A 24,903-nucleotide genomic window follows, 5' to 3' on the forward strand; every position below is an offset into this window, starting at 1 on the left:
CCCTCCACTTTTTCACTCCCTAGCTGTACCCTTGCCAGAGGATAGCTTCCCACTTATTTATTTATTTATTTATTTTGGATGTATTTATTGTCTGTGAAGGTGCCAACTCAGAGCCCCAAGGAAAAGATCTCCCTTTTTTTGCCTGTTGGGGTCTCCTCTGCAGGTCCTGAGTGTAGGCCTGCTCTTGTCTCCTCTGGCAGCCTCAGCTCCATCCTTTCCCAGAGAGGCAGGTGGGGACCAGAATGGCTGCTGGAGGCTGAGACATCCATCTGAGGGGAACTGCAGCACATCCTGGCCTGGGGGGCAAAGATGGAAGCCTGGCCTTTGGCTAGTTCCTCAAAGACCACCCCCTGTCCACCCTCAAGAGAAACACCACCCAGTTAAAGAGCGGACAAGGAAGAGAAGTCTACAGAGCTTCCCTCTTGTTGGATCAGTGCCAGTTCCTGTGCTGGGGTCTATGTGTCTGCCTATCTGAGACACCTTGGCGTTATCTCTTGGGTTGGTGGGCCATAGGCTGGGTCCACTTCTTCCATGCACATACCACAGTAAGCTGGTCAGGATAAATGTCAGGCTGAGAGAGCCAAGGACATGCAGGCTCACAGGGCTGCCCTAAAGGCTCCCTGATTTCTTTTCTGCTCCATTGGAAAGAACACTGAACTGGGAGTTAGGAGACTTGGGTTCCCCTTCCAGCTCTGCTGCAGATTGGCTTTGTGACCTTGACTGAGTGCCTTCCTCTCTCTGGCCATCAGTTCACCTATATCTTTTTCAAAGGCAAGGTCTGCCTTAAATGTTCTTTAAGGGCCACTCCAGCTTCAATTTGATGGTTCTGTGACTAATCCAGCCACACTACAGAGCAAGTCTGAAGTCCTCTATCGAATGGACAGCCTTCCCCCTCCTCTCACTGCTCAGCTGGTCCTACCATGTGCCACAACCAGTGGAGTGTCTCTTGGAGGCTGGGCTGGGGGTGGGGAAGCCTTCTGCCTCAGGAAATCTGCCGGGAGACAGCTCTCTGCAACTCCCCCGTGGTGAGGCAGCAGACTGGGGTGCTGGGTTGAGATGGCTGGGCCCCAGAAGCAGCAGCTGCAGCTCCAGGGCCCGGCTGGGCTTCACTGGCTAGGCTTCACTGCAGTGCACTCTCAGCTGAGTTTTGGTGTGGACTGTCCCAAAGTAGTCAGTCTGGGGGAGAGGGAGATAGGCTCTACTGCCCAGGCGGGGCTGCTGGGAGCCCATTCCTGGAGGACTGACTGCATGCAGCTTGGAGCTCCACGCTGGAGGAAGGATCTGGATCGACCAAGAACGGTCTTGGTCTTCTTTCAGGAAAGGGCCATGATAGGGTGACGGCAGAGGGAGACTGGATGGGCATTGTGGTCCTCAAGCCTGGCTGCGGACTTTTCTAGAGTGGTCAGGCCTGTGACAGAGGAAGCAGCCTCATTATGTGTGGCTCCAGGGAGCAGAGCCAAGAGCAGTGGGAAAATGTGGGATTAAATCTGGAAGAACTTTCCAACCTGGCTGTCTGGTGATGCAGTGGACTGCCTCAAGAGGTGGGGGTGGGGGCTAGCTGGACGTGCCCAGCAGAGGCCCAGTGGGGGTCGAGGAGAGATGGAGAAAGCACAATTCCTGAATCAAGTGTAAAGCCCAATGAAATGACCTGGCCTCCCCCGATTCCAGGATTCCATGACGCTCAGATTCTCCATCCTGCAGACGTAGGTTTGAACCTCCTGGCTGGCTGGCAGCCCATTTGCTCTTGAGCTCTGTGTGTCTGCTGTCCACGCAAATCAACCTCTTGCTCTTTCCCAGTTCTTGTTGGATTTCCTGGCTTCACATTTCCTACAGGATTAATAAGGGGATTTAGATAGTTCTTTGAATTTCTCATAACCACATATTAAATATTTGCACCTCCATTATTTCCTCTTCTATTCTCACAACAGGCCCTGTGCAATGAGCACTAATAACTCCATCTTAGAGATGAGGAAACTGAGGCTTCAAGATGAAGGGACCTTGCTCAAGGTTATGCTACTAGTTCCTAATGGAGCTGGGACTAGAACCCAAGTCCACCTGTCTTCAATGCCTGTTATTTTTCCACTGCAGCTTTCCGACCCACAGGAATCTCTTGGCCTCAGGATGTGGCTGGGTCATGAAAACTGGGAGAGGCCAGGGGAGCCTTAGGTATCGAGAATTTGATCAGGATGAGTGGGGGAGTCGACGGGGGAGGGAAGAAGGCTGTGTCTCCCTCCTTTCCACTCTGCCTCCTGGCCAGGCGCTGGGAGGGCCTGTTGATGATGCAGTAGCCATTGCTGCCGCCACGGCTGCTGCAAGTGACTCCCCTGCCAGGCCTGTTCTGGGTTTATAGAGTGGGTGAGAAGGCTGCCGCTGGAAGCTAGGGCAGGCAGGGTGGGAGTTTAGCAGCAGAGGCTGCAGCATTGGGGGAGGATAGGTAGATGCTGGTACAGGCTGGGCGCTCCTGATCCCCAGGCTCCCTCTGGTGGAAGAAGAGGGGAGAGAGGGGCCTGGGTCCAGCTGCGGCTTGTTGAGGGCCCCCTCTCCCTAAGGACTTATTGAATCCTCCCAGTGACCCTGTGCGTCTGTGTACACAATGAACATTTTACAGCTGAAGCAACTGAGGGCTCAGAGAAGTGAAGCGACACAGCAGAAATCACACTACCCATAAGACAGACTCCCGATCCTGTGAACTTTCCCTCTACTGCAGTTGATAGCAGCTGTCACATCCACCCCCATCTATGTCATCCCCCCAGGATTCCCACATCCTCCCGCACTGTCTCTTCTGGACAAGTTCCCGGATGCCAGTATGCCTTCTGCTGTGCTCTGGGTGTGGCCTTTCTAGTACATCAGAGGGCGAGATGAGGCCCGACCTCCTTCTGGTCTCTTGGTCCTCTGTACACGAGGGCGTTGCTTATTTGTTTGTTTGTTTATTTGTTTAGTAGCTGCCGGTTGCTACCAATGCTCAGGTCTTTTTCCCTGGAATTGTTGCCCCCCCTCCCCCCCAGGGCAGATGACTAGAGAAGAGCCCTGCTTTCTTTGTTGATCTTGGCCTGGCTCCCCTTGCAGGTCAGGCACCTGGAATGATTTACAGGCATGCTGGGGGCCACTGCTGAGCTGCTCTACACTGAAGAGAGCTGTGTTCCCCACGCTTTGTGCATGGGCCCAGCTCCGGCGCTCTGCTGTAGGTGGTGGTGAGCTGAAGCTGGTTTGGTGGTAACTCTCCATCCTCTGCCCCCACCCCCTGCCCACCCACAACCACCCCCTGCCCACCCACAAGCTGGCTCACGCTGGGGGACAGCAACCAGAGGGCTTACCTGGTGTTCTTGACAGCCAGAGCAATGTCTGGTCTACCACACAGCTGTCTCCCACATGCCCTGGGGTGTCAGCATGCTCCCACAGGGACTGAGGGCACTGGGAGGGAGGGAGCGAGCCCAGGGAGAGGCCCTGGGGAAGTCTGTCTCCTGTGGGGTCTCGGGTGCTTTTCCCAGGGGGGTCTTTCCTTCTTCTCAGGAGGGAAAACCATTTATCTTTCCCCTACTGTGTTGGGAGCATTATACTCATGTGGGAGGAAATGATATTGTCAAGTTGAATGAGAATTAGAGGAGTCTTCCTTCTCTGTCTAGATCTGGGGCAAGAATGGGGTGGTTTTTATCCACAAACATTTCTCAGCTGTGTGCACACAGCAGGAGGGGCCACCAGGCTGAGCCAACACCATGATCTCTGTGCTCGAGAGCCCCTCCCCCCGGCCAGAGATACAAGGTTCCAGGCCAGCCCCTCATCATGATGGTGCCCAGGATAAAACGCATAGCAAGGATGGTGAGGAGTGGAGAGTCACAGAGGAAGAGTCAAGGCAGGCCAGGCCACTGGTTGAGGACCCGCGCAGGGGGCTTCGAAGAGAGCGAGTGTCTCCTGGAGGGGGAGGTGGGAAGAACACTGGACGTGAGCTTGCCTTCTGTTGCTCTTGATCTGTCCCACCCCGCCTGCTGTGGCTTCTGAATTTGCTGGGAGCACAGTAAAGGCCTGGAGCATGGAGCGGGGGCCGTGCCTGTGCTGAGTGAGTCTCAGCCTTCTGCGTGCTAGGCACCACCCTATGTGGCTTTATATAATAATAGCTAACATTTTTTTACTGCATTTACTGTGTGCCAAGCACTATTTGTTCTAAGCACTTTCCATGTATAAATTCATTCAAACGTCACCTGAATCCTTTGATGGAGATATTGTCATTAAATCCATTTTACAGATGAGCAAACCAAGGCCCAGAGAAGTTGAGTAACTTACCCAAGGTCACTCAGTGAATAAGGGCAAGAACTGAGAAGGAGCTAAAAGGAGCCCTGATGGCCGGACTCCAGAGTCCGTCCGCAGTGTTCTTACCCATCAGGGAGTACTGCCTCTAATCTCATTTGCACAGAGCCCCTGCCAGGTGGGTATTAGTATTATTCTCATTTTTCAGACAAGGGATCGAGGATCAGAGAGGTGTGGTTACATGCCTGAGGTTACACAACTGCATGGAGCCCAGAACAGTCTGGCTCCCGAGCCCATGCTACACCGTTGCCTCCCGCAGGCGGGGGGGGCGTAAAGCCACAACACTCCAGCTGTGGCTCAGAGCTTCCCCCAGCAGAGCTCCAGGGAACACTGCCCCAGTCAGGTTCCCTCTCCTGGATTGCCTCACGGATTTTTGCTGTAGTCTCCTAATAGATACCCCTCCTGCTCTTGCTTCGCCAAGCCTCTGATGAAGTGCAGCAGGCCAAGCTTTCTGCAGGGCTCTAATGGTTTCACTCTCTCTTTTTGTTTTTGTTTTTTTGTTTAAAGTATTACAGATGTCCCTTTTTCTCCCCAATGACCCGTTCCCCCCCCCCCCGTTCCTTCCCCCTCTTCTGCCTGCACGAGAATGGTCACTCTTCTGCTTGCCATGTGTGGTCCTCTTTGAATGTGCCCCCAACTTATCTCTCTTCTCTCATCCAGTTACAGTCCCCTTCACCCAGCCACACTGGCCCGAGTGCCACACTGTTTTCCCCCCCTCAGCCTTCGGATCGCTCCTGGGCCTTTGCTCATTCTCTCCCCTTCTCCTGGGCTGCTCCATCCACTTCCTAGCTCAGCTCTGCTGTCATCTCTCCCATGTTTGTTTGCTGGTCCCTCCTGGTGTTTGGCCTACCCCTAACCCTTGAAATGAGCACTTTGCCCCTTTTTATACCCTGATGGTTAATAGTTTACATCTTGTGTCCTCTCTACTAGATTGAGAGCCCCTTCAGAATGCGATTTAACAGATATATATTGAGAGCACCTATGCTAGGTGTTCTGAGCATAAGTGAAGGAGCTAGAGGCTTGGAAACACAGAGCACAGCACATAGTAGCTGCTTGATAAATGTTGAGTCGATAAATGAATGTCAGATTTAGTCCTGGTGCAGTAATGGCCACAGGTACCCAAGTTTTTCTTCATTCCAGGACTTCTACAGAGAGAAATGACTCAACTTCAGAATTCTCTTGGCTTCTGTGTGGCTTTTCTTCATGCTCCCTGATGCTGTTTGGCCTCTGATCTCTGTTCTTACACTCACCAGTCTCCCAGTTCATAGAATGTCAGGGTAACCGAGTCAGGCAGGACTTTGGAGACATTTGGGCCATCTGCCCATGGTTACCTCTTCATCCCATGCCGTGGCCATATCATACCATGGTCTTGACCCTCAATGGAAGGTATTCTGTTCTGAAAGGAGCAAAGAGGCCTGCATAGGACCTCTGCACAGTCCTCGCAAGCCAGTGGGAAGTTACTTATTTATCCATCAAATCTCGACTGAGCTCAGACCCTGGGCCAGGCACAGTGTCTTGGAGTGAGAATAAGATCCAGTCCCTCTGGCTCATTCCCTGATGTATTTTCTGGAAGGATAAACACTGGTCACAGGGGGGAAATGATGACTAAATGACTTGTTTTCTCTTTTGAGGTAACTCATTTTGGGCAAGATCATTTGCTAGTCACTCTCACTTCTTCGAAGCATTGGGTCTCTCTCCAAGCATCCATGTCAGTAGCTCCAGTTTGTACTGGAAGCCCATTCTCAGGCACCTCGGAACTGAAGCTTTCTGGGAACTTAACATTCTGAGAAAGTGGCGCCCTGCCGGGGAAGGGGGACTTTGTGTGACTCTAGGTGCCACTTCACTTTCAAGGCCTCTGTTTTCTCAAGTCGGAAGCAGGGATAAAACTGTTTTCTGATATGTAAGATTCGAGTTACCCCCTACAAAAATGCATCAGAAAATTTCCTGACTGCCTAGCACACTCACCAAGCTCCTGTTTGGATAGAAAGCTGAGGGACGAGGATGGAAAATATTATGTGAGGCTGCCCTGCCCCCTAGAGGTGGAGTTTAGCAACCAAAACAGCCCAGCCAGGATCGATGTCGCATCCTAGCCTTTTCAAAACAAATATGACAAGCCAGAGGTGCGCAGCTGACAAGGTGATTCCTCTAGCATTTTAGAAGGAAATCTATCACAGTTATCACCAGATATGTGCCATTTCAAATGCACTTATTTGTAGCTATGTGATTTTTCTGCCTTTTCTTTTTTTAAGGATAATATGATTGCATATCTAGGCCTTGTGATTTCCTACTGGATTCCAGGATGCAGTAAACCACATTCACCTGAAAGAAACCAGTATTTTTCTCTATATAACCACTTTAGAATTATTGTCATTATGTCTGTAATGGAAAGTGCCTAATTTCTTCCTTCCCCATAATTTCCTTATAAAACTGAAAGGCATCTCACACAATTGTACACATCTAATATGTGAGCCAGTTCATAAATAACCGATCTTATGGCGATTGTTGTGAGGATTAAATAAGATGACGCATGGTAAGTGTTCAGCACATAGTGTGTGTTTACTCAGTTCTAGGCAGTTTTTATTATTAATAGTAACTTGGCAAAACTCCGTGCCATGGAAGAGCACGGGGGAGAAGTCATATGGGAACTTACCACATGTCTGAGAGAGAGGTCAGTCCAGTGAATATTGTGTGCCTAGGATGTGGCATGTCTTGTGCTGTCACAGACAGGGAGTTCTGTGATTGACATACAGTTCCTGGCTTCAGGGCACTCACAGTTGGATGCAAAAGATGGTCATGGAAACAGATGATTGCGATCTAGTGTTCTGTATGCTATGCCAGAGGGGGCCATGGGTACCCAAAGGAGAAGCATCTATCCTGACTGTCAGGGAGGGCTTCCTGGAGGAGGTGATGCCTGCACTGAGGCTTGGAGGATGAGTAGCAGTTGGCTAGTTGAAGAAGGATGGCATGTGGTTGGTGGGAATTGGCAAAAGGAAGGTTAAGGCAGAGGGGACAGCATGAGTGAAAGCACAGAGGCTTGGAAGCAGCAGGGTACGGGGAGGGGAAGAGCACTTTTATCAAGTCAATATGAACTGGAGCACAAACTGGGAGGCAGGGAGTATCTGGAGAAGAGTCTGAAGAATCGGCCAGCCCAGGTCATGAGGACACTTGTATAGCAGGCTCAGGAGCTTTATCCTGTTGGTAACTGGGAGCCAAAGTAGGGATGTAAGCTGAGGGAAGAGGTGTGCATTGGGTGACCTGTTGAGAACCATGTTTTGGAGAGATCACACTAGAGGGCAATTTGGAAAATTGTTTGGAGACATCCAGTGAGGAGGCCCATGTAACAGTCTAGGTGAGAGATAAGGCCTGAGCTTGGGCAGTGGGCATAGAGATAATCTATTGAGAAAAAAAGGCAGTGACAATGCAATGACAAGTGCTCTGACAGAGGGGAATGCAGCCTACTGCGGGAGCTCAGAGGACCGGCAGCCATTCATGACCAGAAGGGTTTTAATAATACCAGCATAAAAGTCAAGAAACTTGGAGCTGGAAAGATCCTTAAAAATCAATCAGCCCAGGCTGTTCATTTTATAGATGAGAAGACTGAGGCTCAGAGAGAGAAAGGACTTGTAAAAGGTCACTCAGCGTGTGAGCAGAGGAGCTCGGATTAGAAGAGTCTCTCTGACATTAATGCCAGTGACCAAAGCATCGTTCCTTAAATGAACTATTTTATGCCTTGAAACCCTGTGGAAGTTGCAGGAGTCATTATCTTTGTGTTCTACAGATGAGAAAGCCGGGGCTCACGGAGGCTGGGCCACTTGTAGGGGAGGAAGCGAGGAAGAGGAGGCATCACCTAAATAAAGGGTCTCTTACTTCCAGGGCAGACAAACCCTCTGCCCTGGCTCAGCCCCTCAGAAATCAGATCTGCTAAATTCATAGCTGGGGTCTATGGTCTAGTTTCCTCAACTCAGGCCCAGCCTTCTTTCTGCTGCTCTCTGCCTTAGAGGTCTTCATTTAATGTAACAGGCAGCTCAGAGGCAGTTTCTGGCCCGACAGCCAAGCCTGTCACCCCCTTTTTCTGTTTTCATGGGAGAGGCCGGGGCTGGCTGTGCCTGTCATCGCTGTGTCCCCATTACCTTGGGCAGAGTGTCTCCAGCCTGGGTGCCTTCGTTTTAAGGCCCTATGGTATGATACATAAAGAATGAGCTTTGGAGCCCCAGCTGGTGTGGCTCAGTGGTAGAGCATCGGCCCACACACCTAAGGGTCACTAGTTCGATTCCCCGCCAAGGGCCCGTACTTGGGTTGCAGTTTGTTCCCCGGCCCTGGTCAGGGCGCATGCGGGAGGCAACCCATCCATGTGTCTCTCTCACATTGATGTTTCTCTCTCTCTCTCTCTTTCTCCCTCTCCCTCCCCACTCCCTCCCTTCCACTCTCTCTTAAAAAAAACTCAATGGAAAAAACAAACAAAAAAAATGAGCTTTGGAGACAGACCCAAATTTTAATCTAGGCTCTGCCCCAACTCACCAGGTGACCTCAGCTAGGTCATTTTGCTTGCTTTGAGCCTTAGTTTCCTCATTTGTCAAATGGGACAACGATGCCCAATTCTCAGGGTTACCGAAGATCATTGAATGGCACTCCCTGGTACTTCCAGGTGCTCAATAAAGAATCATTTCTGGGGGAAGAAAACCAGTGAAATAATCCTTGATTGTGCCAGAGCATATGCTCTTATACCTCATTTCATAATCATATTGCCAGGGATTCTTCAGGGGTTTTTTAATCCTCCCTGAGGATATGTTTTTATTGATTTTAGAGAGAAAGGAAGAGGGGCGGAGAGAGAGAGACACACTGACGTGAGAGAAACATGGATCCATTGTCTCCTGTATGTGCCCCAACCAGGAATTGAACCCACAGCCTAGGTATGTGCCCTCACTGGGAATCGAGCCCGCAACCTTTTGGTGCACCAGAGGATGCTCCAACCAACTGAGCCATCGGGCCAGGATGGATTCTTCAGTTTCTATAGGAGATAACTCATCCAAATATTTAAATAGCTTATCGTCAGAATAAGACAAAGTTGAAAAAAACAAAACAAGACAAAACCATTTTCTTCTCTATGAAATCTCGCATGGCCAATGAATCAAAGAATTCAGAGCTCGGCAGGTTTGCTTCCCCTGAAAACTGTTATATGCCCTCCTTCCTAACACGAGACTGTCATGGCTCATTGTATCTTGCTTTCCACCTCAGCCACCAGTTAATCTGAAGAACAGCTCTAGTATCTTTGTTGATCTCTTTTTCTGAGTTCTTATTTTCTAGTTTAATTTTTATTCTTTTCTTATCTGTGTTATTGGAGTAAGCCACCTCAAACCCTTTGTGACTCAGGCGGGTATAAATGACTAATGGGTGTAAATAGTTGAGTGAACGGAAGGCAGGAGAAACTGGACTGGCCAGGGTAGGGTTTGAAGAAGACCAGAGGGTGGTGCAGGCTGGGGCAGCTGAGAGGGCCGCATCTGCGTGGGTCACTGTGGTCCTGTGAGGAGTTGAAGGGTTAGTTAGGGAGGAGCTAGTCCTTCACTCTCCTCTCTTGCTACTGCTGTGAAAAGAAGCATGGATTGGAGAACAGGTCCTCATGTCACCTCCCCCCGGGATCATCAACCTCCCCCTTTTGTATGTACTGTGTGGGAGACTGAGGTCCAAAGAAAGAAGAGGGACTTGCTTTTAAAATTAAGTCAAAGAAGTACATTTACACAATTCAAAAAAGGCTAATAGTACACAAGGATGTATATAGTAAAAAGCCAGTCTCCCTGCCCCCACTTCTCAGCCCCCAGAAGAACCACTTTTACCATTTAGGTTTTTCTGGTGGTAACTTCCTGTCTCTAAATAACATGCTCCAAGGGTTATTTCTTCATTTACCAACTTTAAACATTATCTATTGACTTCTTCCTACAATGACAAATGAGAATTTAGCTTATTTATAACATTTGGCTCTTTCTCACCCCCTCCTAAATTCTGATAATTGTATTACTATTTTGGATCCTCTATTAGTTACCTTTGTAACTTTATTAAATATTATTTTAAAATGTGATTTCTTATTCCATCTGTGTTACACAGGGTCTCTCGACCCTAGTTCCTAGTGCCCCATCCTTCCCCCCATCTCTCCTCTGCCCTCCACCTCCCACTTTTCTGTGTTCAGGAGTTCTGCATCCAGTAAGGCTGGTTACATTTACATCCTGTTCTGTAACGATAATTAGGTTTCCAGTGCCTTATGTAGACAAATTGGTTTTAAAGTTGACCACAGAGACACTGTGTTTATGTGATGATGACTATGTCAATATTATTCATCGCAGGACCAAATAGTGTACTCTAATTGCCCATCACTTCCCACAGGCTCACTGTCACAACCTCTCTACTTCCAGGAAAATGTTTCTAGCTTCAAGATCAAATGAATTTTCCTTCCTTATGCTCTACAAATTGCTCACAATCATGCCGCTTTTTATTTTGTTTTATATTTGGACCAGGACTTCCTTTCGGCCTCTCTCCCTTCCTTCCTTCTTATTAATTTGCTTGGTTGCTTACTGTCATGTGGAGTTCTTGAATCCATGAGATACTCATAGCACATCTTCTGGGGAAATTTTCCTTGGATATTTTGAGGAGAGGGTTTTTTTTAACTTCATACTGAAATATAATATGCCTAAAGAAAAGCGCTCATATCACAAATGAATAACTTGGTCAATTTTCAGAAGCCAAACACTCCTTATGTAACCAGCACTCAGCTCAAGGTCTGCCTGTCATTCACCCCACCTGGCACTCGGTGAGCCCTTGCCGTTTGTTGCACTGTTTTTTCTTATGTAATTTCTCTGATAGTTTCCTCCCCTTCCTTTTCTCTGTTTTCTCTTTCTGGAATGTTGGATGCCGAACTTCCTGGATTGATCCTTGAGGCCACGCATCCTTTCTCTCGTATTTTCCATTTTATAGTTTATGAATGAGTTCATAGAAGGTCTGACTGAGATGTCTGTCTATCCAGGCAGGTTTGTTCACTCACTGGCTTTATTTTAGGTGAGCCACCGGGGAGCTGGCTGTTAGAATGGGTGTTCCCCAAATGGCAGAATAAAAAGCACTTTATTTGAGGGGGCACCAACATGTCAGTAGGTGCCCTAATTCACCCCAGATAGTTTAACTTCTTTAGCCGAAAGCCCTCTGATAATTTGCCTAAGGGTGAGTGCCAGGCAGCTTGTGCTCTGAGTCCGGGGGTTGGGGGACAGGAGAGGATTTCATGTATTTGCCTTCAGCTTATCCCCCTGTTTTCAGCCCCTCCCCCACACCTACCATTTCCAAGTCTACATTCTCTCTGGGCCTCTGATGACCCGACTGGCTCTCTCCCCAGCTGCAGCCCCCTGAGTGGTGTCCCTGGCTCTCCTTCCACTGTGAACGCTCTTCTGTTTGGTTTTTGCTTTCAGAAATTTGTGGAAATTTCTCACCCATTGACATCGACCTCCCTCTTGCATCCGCCTCAGTGTTATGAGCTCGTACCTTCTTCTATTCCTTCACTTTCATGTTAGTGGGGTCCTAGAAGAGAGGAGAGATATAAACACTTGTGCTCTTGAGGTCCAAACCAAGGCTAAAGCTACTTTTAAAAATGGTTGCTTGGTTTTCTCAGTCCAAATTGAGAATGGAAATTATTATTAAACCCCTCAAATACCCAACCCTGGATGGCCTCATTTTGGCATGTGTTGCCTCTGGCTCCAGCCCTGTCATGAGCATTCCCATGGCAGCCTTCAGAGCACCCCTTTTCCATAACCTCAGCCATCTAGACCATGCAGTCAAGAGAGTCCTCAACTGAGGGACTGGACACCCGCATTCTCTGACCCCTGCTTGCCACTGCCTCCCTCTGGACCCCCGGTCAGCTGCTCCGCCTCTCAGGATGCCCTTGCTGTGAATGAAGGGGGTATGGTCTGCTGTGAGCTGTGCTTTGGCAGGATTTGGGTGGGTGCTGGAGAGCAGCCCAGCCTCCTTTCTTAGGCAGTGGGGAGCAGGTGGGCCAGGGATGAGCCCCAAGTGCACAGGAGGGGGCTTTGAGGCTGAGCTAAGGCTTCTGCAACAGCAGGCTGCTCTAGCTGCTCCCCCTCCCGCCCACTCTCTTTCCTATCATGGCTGAACCTTCATCCCTCTTCCTCCAGCAGAGGGAGGCAAGAAAAGAAGGCAAGAAAGCCAGTTCCATTTTCCTGTTCTCTGTCTCTGTCTATGTGTCTCTCGCTCTTGCTCTAGCTCTCTCTCGCTCTCTGTGATAGTGCTGAGCTGACCTGGACTGCAATACCTGTGCCTAACTCCACTTTCCCTTTCTGGTGCTCTCCTATTCCATCCTTGAGTGATTACCTCTCCCAGAAGCAGTCCCTGAGTGCTCGTGGTGTGTGTGTGGGGGGGGGGGGGGGCGCACTGCACTGTGTGGAGGCAGGACCAGAGCCTGGTGAGGGAGAGAGGTCAAGCTTGCGGGCTGATACGGGAGATGAAGTGCCGCTTAGGTCTGGCCTGATAAAAGGAAGCCAAGGCTGTAGCAGTTAAAAGCATTGGTTTTGGAGTCAGACAAACCCAGACAAACTCAGCTGCACTATTCATTCTCTGTGTGGCTCTAAGTAGGTCCTACTGCTACTCCAAGCCTCAGCTTTCACAGCTATACAATGAGAAGAACTACCTTGCACAGCTGTTACGAAGAGAGTACAAGTCTTGGGCCATTGCAGGTGTTTAATAAATAGTCACTTTATTTGGGGGGGGGGGTATTAGAAGGCAGCATATGCTAAGGACCAAATAACGCTTGCTTTAGTGGTTGAAAGGAGTGGGCAGTTAGGGAGACAGCATTTGACCTTATCACTCCTTGGACCAAGCCTCCAGAGGCTCCCCGGAAATTACAGGATGAAGTTCACACTCTTACCTGGTGTTGGAAGCTCTTTGTCGTAGTCTCTGCTTGTCTTGCTTCTCTTTAAAATAAAAACATGAAGTGATACTTGCCTCTTTATTTCCTGAAGAAGAAATTTTAAAAGTGGTAGACAAATACTTCCTTTGAAGTATGCAGCCATCCTTAACATCACCCTTACCATCCCAGCGCTCCTCCAGTGAGTGGTGGTAACAAGGACTATGGGAAGACTCATCAGAAGCAAAACGCTTCTGAGTCATAATCGTGGTTCCATTATATTCTGATTGACTTCTCTAAGGAAAATGGTTTCCTGATCCATAAATGGAAATGAGTATACCTATGAATTTGGGTTGACAAAAATTAAAGAAGATTATACACACAAAGTGCTTAATACATATTATTATTTTTAAATAAGTCTTACTGATTTCAGAGAGGAAGGGAGAGAGAGATAGAAACATCAATGATGAGAGTCAATGATCTGCTGCCTCCTGCATGCCCCCTACTGGGGATTGAGCCCGCAACCCAGGCTCCATACATATTGGATACATAATTTAATACATATTAGATTTTCCATAGATGTTAGTTTCTTCTTTTGCTCTATGGATAATCAAGAATTAAATGTTTTAAATTCCTTTTAAAAAAAAAGAAAGAAAAAAAGAAAGAAAGAAAGAAAGAAAGAAAGAAAGAAAGAAAGAAAGAAAGAAAGAAAGAAAGAAGAAAGAAAAAGAAAGGGAAAGAAAGAAAGGAAGGAAAGGAAGCAAAAAGCTAGGCATCAGCTGAAACCACCGTGGCCTTCATTTCACATCCCTGCCACCATCTTGTCATTGCTGTTGCGTGAATCTGCTGCCGAAAGCAGTTACATTACCCAACACGCCTTTTGATTTGTCCTGTGGTTCATCTAGTTGTTATTCTCTTTGAATAAATCTTTATAAGATTTTCTTGCATGTCACCATTGCCTCATCCACCTGACTTCAGTACCCACCATGTTATCATTTCTAGGTTTGATTCCTGGTTCAGATGGGCCCCTTAGAAAGGAATCTTCCTCTCTACCTGAATTATCTTTCAGAAGGTTTTTACTTTCACCTTTCACATGGTGATGATTTAGGTGGCACTTGAACTTGGGAAGCAACTTCAACCTCTTCTCTAGTGCTTATCTACTTCCTGGCTATCACAAGTAGGTCTCCACACCGCTTGTGGTGTAGGAAAGCTCTTGTGTGCACCTTTGGATCAGACCACAGCCCTGCACGTCTTTCTAGCCACTCTGTTCCCTTCCTGACCTTGCGCTCAGGTTGTATTGAACTGTCTCTTCCTTAAGCATAGTGGAATTTTAAATATATATATATATTTTACTGATTTCAGAGAGAGGAAGGGAGAGGGAGAGAGATAGAAACATCAATGATGAGAGTCGTTGATCAGCTGCCTCCTGCACGCCCCCTGCTAGGGATCTGCATGTGCCCTGACTGGGAATCGAACCACGATCTCCTGGATTATAGGTCAACGCTCAACTGCTGAGCTGCACCGGCCGGGCAGCATAGTGAACTTCTTTATGCTTCCATGCCTATATTCCAGCTGTTCTCCTGGCCAAGAATGCCTTTTTATCCCTATCTACATGGCAGATACCTTCTCAACTGCTGAAGAACATCTTCACACTCCCACTGTTCCAGGCACTGGGAAACTGTGAACAATACAGACAAAACCTCTGCCCTGAAGAGCAGACATTCTAGTGTGTAAACGTAGGGGGCAGGAACAGAAAAGAAACAAACAAGAAGATACAGAATATGTCAGATAGTGGTAAGTGCTATGGAGACAAATAATGCTGGGCAGGGGGATGGGCGTGCTGAGGCCCAGTCAACTCCACCATAGCCAGTATTCACAGGACCATTTTAAAACAGCCTTTTCTCATTTAAGCATTTTCCAATGTTATTATATATTCATTACAACCATAATCCTTCCAACAACTTTATCAGGTTAGTGGTATTACTATCTCTATTATATTGATCAACGAACTGTGCCTTAGAGATGTAAATCACATAGTTAGGAGGGGCAGAGATAGGATTTAAACCTAGGCCTTTCTGACCCAAAAAGCCTGTGCCGCCAGCAAGCCTCACAACAACTCTATGAAATTGGAATTATTATACCTATGTTATAGTTGGGGAAACTGAGGTTCAGCGAGGGGAATGGACTCATCCATGGTTACAGAGCAAACAAATGGATTTGAACCCAAATCTGTCTAACACTCAAGGCTAGGCCCTTCTACAAATCCAGAGGCTTAGGAGGGACCTACGGACTTGCCTGCCTCTGTATTTCTGGGGCTCGGGCAAGGTACAGGTGAAGCCTTTGGCTCTCCGCCCTTCTCTTCTCACCTGTGGTTCATATGGAACCTTGAAATAGATACGGATACCCTAGCCCATGTCCAAGCCCCATCTATTTCTCCTTCCCCTTGGCCACCCATTGGGCCTAGCAGATCGACCTGGATAGTAAGGCCATGTAATTCCTACAAGTAAGCTCAAGAACTGTGGACCAGGAATTCTGGGGCCCTGTGTACCTGGAGTCTAGTCTGGAAGAGAGAGGGCCAAAGATCCTGATAGACATATTCCCTTTGCCTTACAGACCCTTCACCTCATGGAGAAGGACCTCTAAAGTGTGGGGCCCAGTGTAGGAGCCTCTGTTTCCCAATACAGCCTATGACAGTGTAATTTGTTCTAGGCAGGGCTCCCCCTTTGGCTTCCTGAGCTAGGTCCTGCTTTGTAGTGAGGATGGAGTTCCATGGGCCCAGGCCTTCAGGATCTCAGGCCAGTGAAGAACTGAGCCTTCCCAGCAAGCACTGCTAGATGTGCACACAGACCCTTAGGCCCCCTTCGCAGTATTTTGTTCATATCACTCTAAGGATACTTATCTTCCTTTTTAAAAAGCTTTTCAAAATTGCACATTTAATGTATTCTTCCATTAGAAAATTTAGAAAAACTTGGAAAAGTAGAGGAGAAAACCATTACCCATCATTACAACACACAAAGGCAGCCACTCTGAACATTTGGTGTATTTCCCTTGTTCTCTGCATTCTTTTCATATAGTTGAAATGATTCAGCACATATGATTTTTTCCTTGCTTTTTTTGTTTAAGCATTTCTCCATGTCACTGCATATTCTTCCTAAGCATCATTTTGAATGGCACCATTTTTTCTTAATTTTCACCCAAGGAATGAGGATATTTTTTCCATTGATTTTTGAGAGAGTGGAAGGGGAGAGAAAACAGTGGGGAAGAGAGAGAGAAATAGCCATGTGACAGAGACACATCAATTTTGGTTGCCTCTCACACGAGCCCCAACTGGGGAATCAGATCTGCAACCCGGGTAGGTGCCCTTGATCAGGAATCGGCCTCCAGTGTGCAGGCCGGCGCTCTAACCATTGAGCAACACCAGCCAGAGCAATGGCATGCTTTTTAAAAAATATTTTTATTGACTTTAGAGAGAGAGGAAGGGAGAGAGATATATAGAAACATTGATGAGAAAGAAACATCAACATCAATCAGCTCCCCCTGCACGCCCCCAACTGGGGATCAAGCCCTGACTGGGAATTGAACCAGTGACCTCTTGGTGCATGGGTTGATGCTCAACCACTGAGCCACACCGACCAGCAATGGCATCATTTTTAATGGCAAGGATATACCATATGTACTTAACCATCCTCTGAATATAGGGTGTAGAAGCTGGACCTTTTTTTTTTTTACTTTTTTTTTTTAAATCATGCTACAGTGGGCATCTTTGCACATACAGCTTTTCACAGCTTTTTGGAAACTGGCCTTATACAGGAACAATTGCTTTCAGCTTATTTCCCTTTCTAGATGGTCCCTCTGGCTGCTCTGATTCACTCTTATAATCATTCATTTATTCATTCATTCCATCACCTCATATTTGCTCTGTACCTCTGTGGACCAGATGCTGGGAACTTGGGGTATGGACATGACTAAGAAACAGCCCCAGACCAGCAGGAACTCCCAGTCTGCAGGAAGAGTTAGGCATGGAAATGGACACTTTCAGAATAGTTTGATCAGGGCTGTGCTAGAGTCGAGAAAAAGATTCCGTGGGAGAACAGAGGAAGGGCTTCTCAGCCAGCCTAGGAACATTGAGACAAGCTTCCTGAAGGAGGTCTTGCCTAAATAAGTTACTGGAAAGTGAATAGGAGTTGGCTGGAATAAGAAGGGGAACTTCCTGTTAAACACAACAAATTGAATAAATTTATTTACCTCTGTTGCTTCCCCAAATCCCACTGAAATATGAGTAAAGGAATAAAAAAGGTAGAAACACATAAGGTTGGAAATCCTGATCAGAAGTAAACTATTCCATCCAGAAAGCCCCATAAATGCTCAGGATTCAGAGGTGCTGTGAACCACAAGGCAGGGCAAGGTGTGGAACTGAAAACAGGGAGAACATTGAAAATCTGTTAACAGACTCTCTTGGCCCTTCCCCTATCCCACCCAGTGAGGGACTCTCTCCCACCCCCTACTCTGCAGCTGGAGGTTGATTCTTTGAAGAAATTGAAATTAAGAGGCCCTGGGCTTGGGAACACCAGGCACAACAGAGGATGGGGTGAAACAGGGCTGTGAGCAAAGGGATCTGCATCCTAAAACAGTGAGGCCCCAACTTCCTTCTACTCCCCTACTTCCAGGACACCAAAGGACCGCACAAAAGGGTGAAGGAGTCTTCTCTGAGGAAACTGGAAGGCCCCAGAAAAAGGCCTCCAAAAGATGACATTTTGCAGTCTTCCAGCAAAAGAACAGGCTTGCAGCTCAGTAACTCTGTAGTGAAGCCCACCACCTGGCAGGTGCCATCTACACACAGAGATTCCCACCAGCTTGTTAGTGTCATGGGAATCAGTTGCCAAGGATCACCAGGCTTGGACCCTTAAAATAGGTATACTTTATTTCATGTCAATTAAACCTCAATAAAACTGACATTAAAAAAAACCCTCAAGCCTTAGGTAGTCAGAGATGATCAGTTAATACAAGGCTATTTGAGGAAGACCATCAACCTTCAAGAATGACCAAAAGAGCAAACAAGCAAACAAACAAACATAAAAGAAGAACTTGGCGTGAACAGAGGTAATAAAGGGAGGAGAAGAAATCTGGGAGATAAAAGAGAGTGAAAGCCAAAATACAGATTTCGACAAAAGGACTAGAATATAAAAGGTGAAGAAATGTCCTAGGAAGCAGAATAACAAGATGAAGAGATGGATGGCAGAAGAGAAAAGATGAGGAAACTGGAGGATCAATTGGGGAACCTCAACGTCCAACAATAGGAGTTCCAGAAACAGAGAATGGAGGAAACAGCAGGAAAGAAATGATCAAAGACATAATACAAGAACATGTCCAGTACCAAAGGAACGAAAATCCCACTGAGTAACCAGCAAAGTAAATAATAAAAAGATCCGTACCAGGGTATGCTCCTGTGAAATACAAAGGATAAAGGGAGGATCCTAAAAGCTGCCAGAGTAAAACCATGTCATATACAAAAGATCAAGAAAAAGAATGACATTAGACTTCTCAAAAACAACTCTGGAAGCTAGGAGACAATGGAAGAGCATTCTCAAAATTCTGAGGGGACAATTAACAACTTAGAAGTCTATACTCAGTTGGTATCAATCAAAGGTGAGGGTGTAATAAAGACATTCTCAGGCATGTAAGATCTAAAGATTTTATGTCTCATGCCTCTTTTCTTAGGAAGCACTGGAGAAAGCGCTCTAGCAAAACGCAGACATGAACTCAGAAAAAAAGGCCAAGTAATCTAGGAAACAGGAAATCCAACACAGAACCCCAGGGTTATAGGTAAGGGAGAAGATCTTAGGGCAACCTTGTGCAGGCCTAGAGCACAACCAGTCTGGATTGCAGCAGGGATGATGTCTCAAAGGGAAAAAAAAAAAATCTGATGGATTACATATGTCAAAACATATTGAGAGGAGAATTGCACTTGTGACAGAGTTTAGGGAGAATTGATCATATATATGAAGAAAACTATGCAAGCAAAAATAATAATAATAAACAACACTAGGGAAAAAACTTATGTGAGAAAGGAAATATAATTATAGCATATGATATGATTTATCCACTATTAGTATCGAAGCAGTCATAAAAATAGAAACCACTAATATTGATTTAACCAAAACTTTGTGATATGACTACAGTGGTAGAATGAGAAGAGGGGATGTGTGCCACTCATGAGAACTGGGGGCTGGAGGTGGAAGTGTGTGTAAGAGAGCTGTATCCTCTCCCTGAATAGTAGGAATTCCGTACATTATACATAAAACTAAAAAATAAATCAAGAGATAGACGTATGTGTGTGTTCTTTAGAAAGGAGGAGGTAAATACCCAAAAAAGCAATGAAAAGACTTGAAAACTGTCTCTGAGAGTGGGAGTTGGGGGAAGGGCAGGTAGAGTGGGGAATTTGTGGGGGTTTTTGTTATAATTCTTGCAATACAGTGTGATGGGAAAATCTATATACATGTATTACTTGGTAAAAATAAAATTTGAAAAGGACATGCACAAAAATTTCAAACATGGATTAGCAATGTAAGCATCTATTTTAGAAATATCTACATGAATTCAGAAAAAAAAAATAGTTGACAAAAAGGCTATTATTTTGCTAAGGTTCTTTTACAATTTGACTTTTTAAACTATTTCATGTATCACTTTTTAAAAAATTAAAATATTTTTTAAAACCATAGAGAGGGCCAAGAGTGTTCCAGTTAGCAAATACCAAATGTGCTTTTTTTAAAAAAGACAAAAACAAACAAACAAACCAAAAAAAACAGATAGAAGGGCAGTGAGATTTAGAGCTTTAGACCTTTGGAGAGCTTGGGCTTGACCAGCAGGCATGTTGGTAGGGAAATTACTGAATGATGGTAGCAGAAGAACCACATCAACTGGTTTGCCCTTTAGAGAAGGGAGTTGTCCATTGAAGAGACTTGCAGTTAGATAAAGCGATGTTTGGGAGAGGAGGTGCCTGGCTGCCCCCAGGGCTGGATCTCAGCTTTTGAAAAGACCTACATGACTCCTGGGTCAGGCTACCCACCTCTTTCTCTTCTGGACACTTCTGGGAGGAGCCCTGTTCACGGTTGCCTTTCAAGTCTCCTTTTAAAAAATCTACTTTCATTGGTGTCCAATCTCCTTTCGTTGGACACCTGATTTTTTAGACATGTTACTCAAATCCTGGCTTGAGGACCAGTATGTTTCTTTCAGGTAATTTTGCATATCTTGATTCTGGTACATTTTGTGTGTGTTTTAAATAGTTTAGATCTCAGAGAACGACCTTGTTTATCTAATTCCAGGTTCTTGGGGAGAACTAATTATAGTTTCCCCAGGTACTGTTTACAGATTGTTTAGAGGATCAAAACCAGAAGCAGGAAATCCAGTCAGGAGGTGAAGACAGAAACCCCAATATGGCTATCGAGGACCTACATTTTTTTCAATTATTCTGCCCTGTGGTCCCCATAAGTCCCCAATAGATTCAGGAACTTTCTATATTTTGCCATTGATTCTTTCATCTGTCAGATTGTCCCTTCTGCCTGGAAGCAACAACATCAAAATCCTTGGTCAGGTTACATGCTTGAGTTTTTGGTTAAGAAAATAAGGTCACTATACTCATAGGCTTCAATATGTTATCATTTAGTGAGCATCACTCCCGAGGATGGGAATTGGCACAGTTGAGCCTTTGAGAAGCCTGGGGTCCTGAGTGGCCTTTCATTAAGAGAAGGCTGTGGGACTAGCAAGAGAAAACCATCTCTCCTGATGTGGATCGATAAAGGGAGGTCTGCTACCTGGGGCTTTGCTTCTTTATGTAGACAGCTGGCTGTGGTTGATAAAAGAGAGAAACTGGGATTCTGAAGAAACTAATGTTTTAGGGCCTGAAGATCGTTCAGAACTCAACTAATGCAGGCCCATTGTTTTATAGATGAGGAACCAAGGTCCAGTGAGCAGTGCCTTGTCCAAATCTCCGTATGCTGCCAGTTAAGGAAGGAGCCATAATAGAACCCAGCATTCTTTCTATGAGTCTGTGCTGCCCCCCCAAAAGAATGGAAGCCCAGCTTCCTGGAGTAAGAGCTGGATTGACCCCTGGGCAAGGCATTAGCCCTGAAGAGGTGTTGATTGTTATCTATACATAAGTACTAATATACTGCGTGCATAAAAGGCTGCAAACCCAAGGTGGAAGCACCCCACATTGAGGGTCATATGACGTCTTATATCTCAAACTAGTAAAAATCAGTCCACAGCGAGAACTGGCTAACTCACTCTGTGTCATGGCTTGAAGGGAGTTCTTTTGCTCCCCTTAGCTGCCATCTTGAGGACTGTAACATCTCTCAGAAGAAAGGGCCTGGAGAGGAAGTGTGTGCCTTGACATTGGGGAATCAGGATAAAGAAAGCCACCTTAACTGTGCGCATTGCCCAGCCCTGAGCTGCTGGCACAGTGGAGCCTGGTGGTAAGAGCACAAGCTTTGGGGTTCACACCAAGCTCCCCTTACTTGTGTGACATGAGGCGAATCATTTCAACTTCTCTTAGTCTCAGTTCCATCTTCTTAAAACTGGATGGGTAATTCCCACTTTGCAGGGTCAAAGGAGATAACGTGCTGAAAGAGCATGACACCTTGCCCGATACATGGCAGGTGCTTAGCAATTGTTCACATGAGAATGGAGATGAGTATGGATGTCACTCTACAGTAGACTGGGGCAGCGGCTAGTCCCCTGAGCTCCTTGAGGGTTTGTATTCCCGGGTCAGGACCTGGTTACAGTAGACAGCATAAGTGTGTGCTGGGGCTTGGGGTGGGGTAGGGTAGCAAGGAGACCAGCCTGCCTGGAGCAGAGGGTTAATATGAGGGAGAGAGGCTGAGGGGCGTGGCTTCCATCCTGTTGGTCGTTGGGGAGTCATTAAAGTTAGGCCCCTCCCATCTTGGACCAGGCCTCAGAAGCAATCTCCTTGTAGCAGAGTCAGATGGAAAGTTTAGTAAGTGTGAAAAGGTGCTCTGTGGCCCTGGTCCTCCATCCCTTTAGGGGGCTGTGAAGGCTTAAGGTTTGACCCACTGTCTTGCACCCTGTGCAGGGCACTAGGCTAAGCCAAGCCTCACAGCCCCACCCACAAGGGGGCAGATTCTTACCAACCCACCCCCATTTTACAAGGGAAAAGGCTGAGGCTGGACAGAGGGGAGTGCCTTCCCCAGGATTATGTGGCTAGTAAGGAGCAGAACTGGACATACTGTACTCACCCACTGTCTGAGCTCCAGCACGCTGCTGCTTGCCCCGCCTCGCTGGGGGTGCTCCATTCACTCTCCCAACAGTCTCTCCTGAGGTCCACCTGCTTCCTGCCTGCCCCTCTCTCATTTTGCACTCAGCATAGATGTCGCTACTCTCACTTAAGGTCACATCGCACTTCTCTCACCTGAGGACAGAGCCTGCAATGTGTTCATCTCTGTCCCCTTTGCGGCGAGTCACGGTTGGAGGAGGGGGGTAAAGAAGGAGAAAGGAGATAACAGGGGATGCGGAAGGCACTTCTCACACTGTCCCACTTCTTCCAAGTTCCCTGGTCCTTCCAACACACCAATGCACTTTTCCCCTTCCTAATCCCCCCTTCCCCTGCACGTGCGCGCGCGCACACACACACACATACACACACAGCTCTGGCATGGTTTAGACTTCACTCATCCCCTCATTTCCCTCGAAGCTGTCCCCCATTCTGTTCTCTTTTGTCGCCCTTCCTTTGCCCCTGAGGGGGCCTCAGATGAAGAGGCTTAGCCGCTGACTCACTGCCTCTCAGCCTCGTTCTCTTCATCTGCAAAATAAGCAGGTTGGACAAGGCAGTTGGCAAAGTCTTTCCTATGTTGTTAATAATACCTGGCATTTGTCTGCTGGGTTTCAAAGGGCTTAATCATCCCAACAGCCCTGTGAGAATTGGCCTCATGTTACAAGTGGGGAGACTGAGGCTCAGATTCCTAGAGGGGAAGTGACTTGCTCGGGTCCCAGGGCCCATAAGTAGCAGAGCCAATATCTGAGGTTCCGTGTGCTGTTCAAACCTCGGGCTTTGCCCCTGCCCACAGCAGCGAGCTGCCACTCAGCCACCCTGAGGGAGGCCTCACCCCTCACCCTGACCCACCAGGCCCACACGGTCAGCTCCTGGTGCCCCCAACCTCACCTCTGACCGCTATTCCCCTTGCTCACTGCACCCCAGCCACGCTGCCCTCCTCCCTGCCCCAACAACTGACCAGGCCCTTTGCCATCCCAAGTGCTTTGCTCTGGCTCGTTGCTCTGCCTGAAATACCTTATTCCTCAGCCTTCAAGGCCACTGCACAGGGTAAGAGGGAGAAGAGGTGAGAGCATATGCTGACTGTTGTTTTTTTCCTCTGTTTCCCTTTCAGATCTGATGGTGAGAATTCCAGAACAGTCAGGTCAGTACCTCCTTTCTTTAATAGTGGTTGGGAGATGGGACAGGGACTGGAGGGGGGGGCCTTTGGTTTGTTACTTCGGGATCCATGGGCAGGGCGGGGGGCCAACTCCAGGGGTTTTGTCCTGTTGGTATTAGGGGTGGGTATGGAGTGGGGTGGGAGGGCTGAGGTGAATGTAGCGGGCGTGGGGAGGGGATTGAAACCTCAAGCCCTTAGTCTTTCTGACCCTAGCTGACTCGGGGGCTGGGCTGAACCCCAGAGGGGTTCACGGGAGCTGCCCAGATGGGAAAGCTGACCCCCAGAGAGCTCAGCTCTGGCCCTGGGACCTTTTCAACCTTCTGCTCCCAGGAAAAGAGGGGACAATAAATGTGGGGCTTCCCTGGTCTGGTTTTCATGCTCCACCCTGAACGACTAGCCCTGAGTAGTGGAATTTGGATGGACTTTTGATGTGACACTTTCTATATATTAGAAATTTACATTACGGTGACAAACGCACATGGTTGGTTTTTTTGTTTGTTTTTTTGCGTGTTTGCTAAAAAGGTTTCCAAGCTTCAGTAAGTTTTCAGGGTGTGATCAATCTGCCACTTGAGCAGGCGGGAGCAAAACTGGGTTAAGGGTGAGGGCTATTTGCACATTTCCCAGGCCTTACCCATCTGAAGCCTCATGAAAACACAAGTGTTAAGTATAGGAACTAAGGGAGGATGTTGGGGGTCTCAGGGAGGGCCCATTAGTCTTAGCATTCGGGTCGGGGGTGTTGGGGTGGACCCAGGCAGCAGAGGCATGGGATGGGCCCACCAGGCCCCAGTCAGGGCTGCCACCGGCATATACAACACCTTCTCGAAGAGTAGAGTCCCCTGAGTGGGTCAGTTGGAGGAAGGTTCCCTTTCCACTGGGCTACTGTGGCCCATCATCAGGCTTTCCGGCTCAGTGAGCAGAGGACAGGTTGGATTCAGGCCCCACTTGTGCCTTCTTGGCTGTGAACACTTGTGCAGGGCACAGCTTGTCCAACCATATGCAGCAGCCCAGGTCCCAGCACCCTGGCAGTGGATATGGGAGGGGGCAGAGGAGCTTAGCCTACAGGCAGAAGTGCAAGAGACACATTGTGCCCCAGCCCCCAGGTGGGGGGATGGGGTGAGCGCACCTATGCCCAGGGCCAAGGTAGGGGCTGTGGAGCATGCTTGGGCTGGCAGGAAGTCAAGGTGAATGTGGTGGCCGCAGCCAGGCCCAGTATATGTAACAAGACAGTCAGTCCCTGCCCATGCACGCAGCAAAAGATACGGGATG

At 47.6% G+C, this 24,903-nt stretch overlaps 1 protein-coding gene and 1 pseudogene across 5 annotated transcripts in view; both read left to right on the top strand.

Moving 5' to 3' along the window:
* The window catches only part of LOC308551015 (high mobility group protein B1 pseudogene), a 535,482-nt pseudogene that overhangs the window by 117,898 nt on the left and 392,681 nt on the right, over nucleotides 1-24,903 (top strand). The gene's annotated exons all lie outside the window — the stretch shown is intronic.
* Nucleotides 1-24,903, top strand: part of IQSEC2 (IQ motif and Sec7 domain ArfGEF 2) — a 78,014-nt gene that overhangs the window by 1,202 nt on the left and 51,909 nt on the right. For all 4 annotated transcript variants that reach the window (XM_081125104.1, XM_081125106.1, XM_081125101.1 and 1 more), the window contains exon 2: nucleotides 23,593-23,622. In XM_081125104.1, coding sequence (XP_080981230.1) covers nucleotides 23,593-23,622 — 30 coding nt within the window. The remainder of the gene's footprint in view (nucleotides 1-23,592; nucleotides 23,623-24,903) is intronic.

This window comes from Miniopterus schreibersii, assembly GCF_964146895.1.
Source record: "Miniopterus schreibersii genome assembly, chromosome: X".
Lineage (NCBI taxonomy): Eukaryota > Metazoa > Chordata > Mammalia > Chiroptera > Miniopteridae > Miniopterus > Miniopterus schreibersii.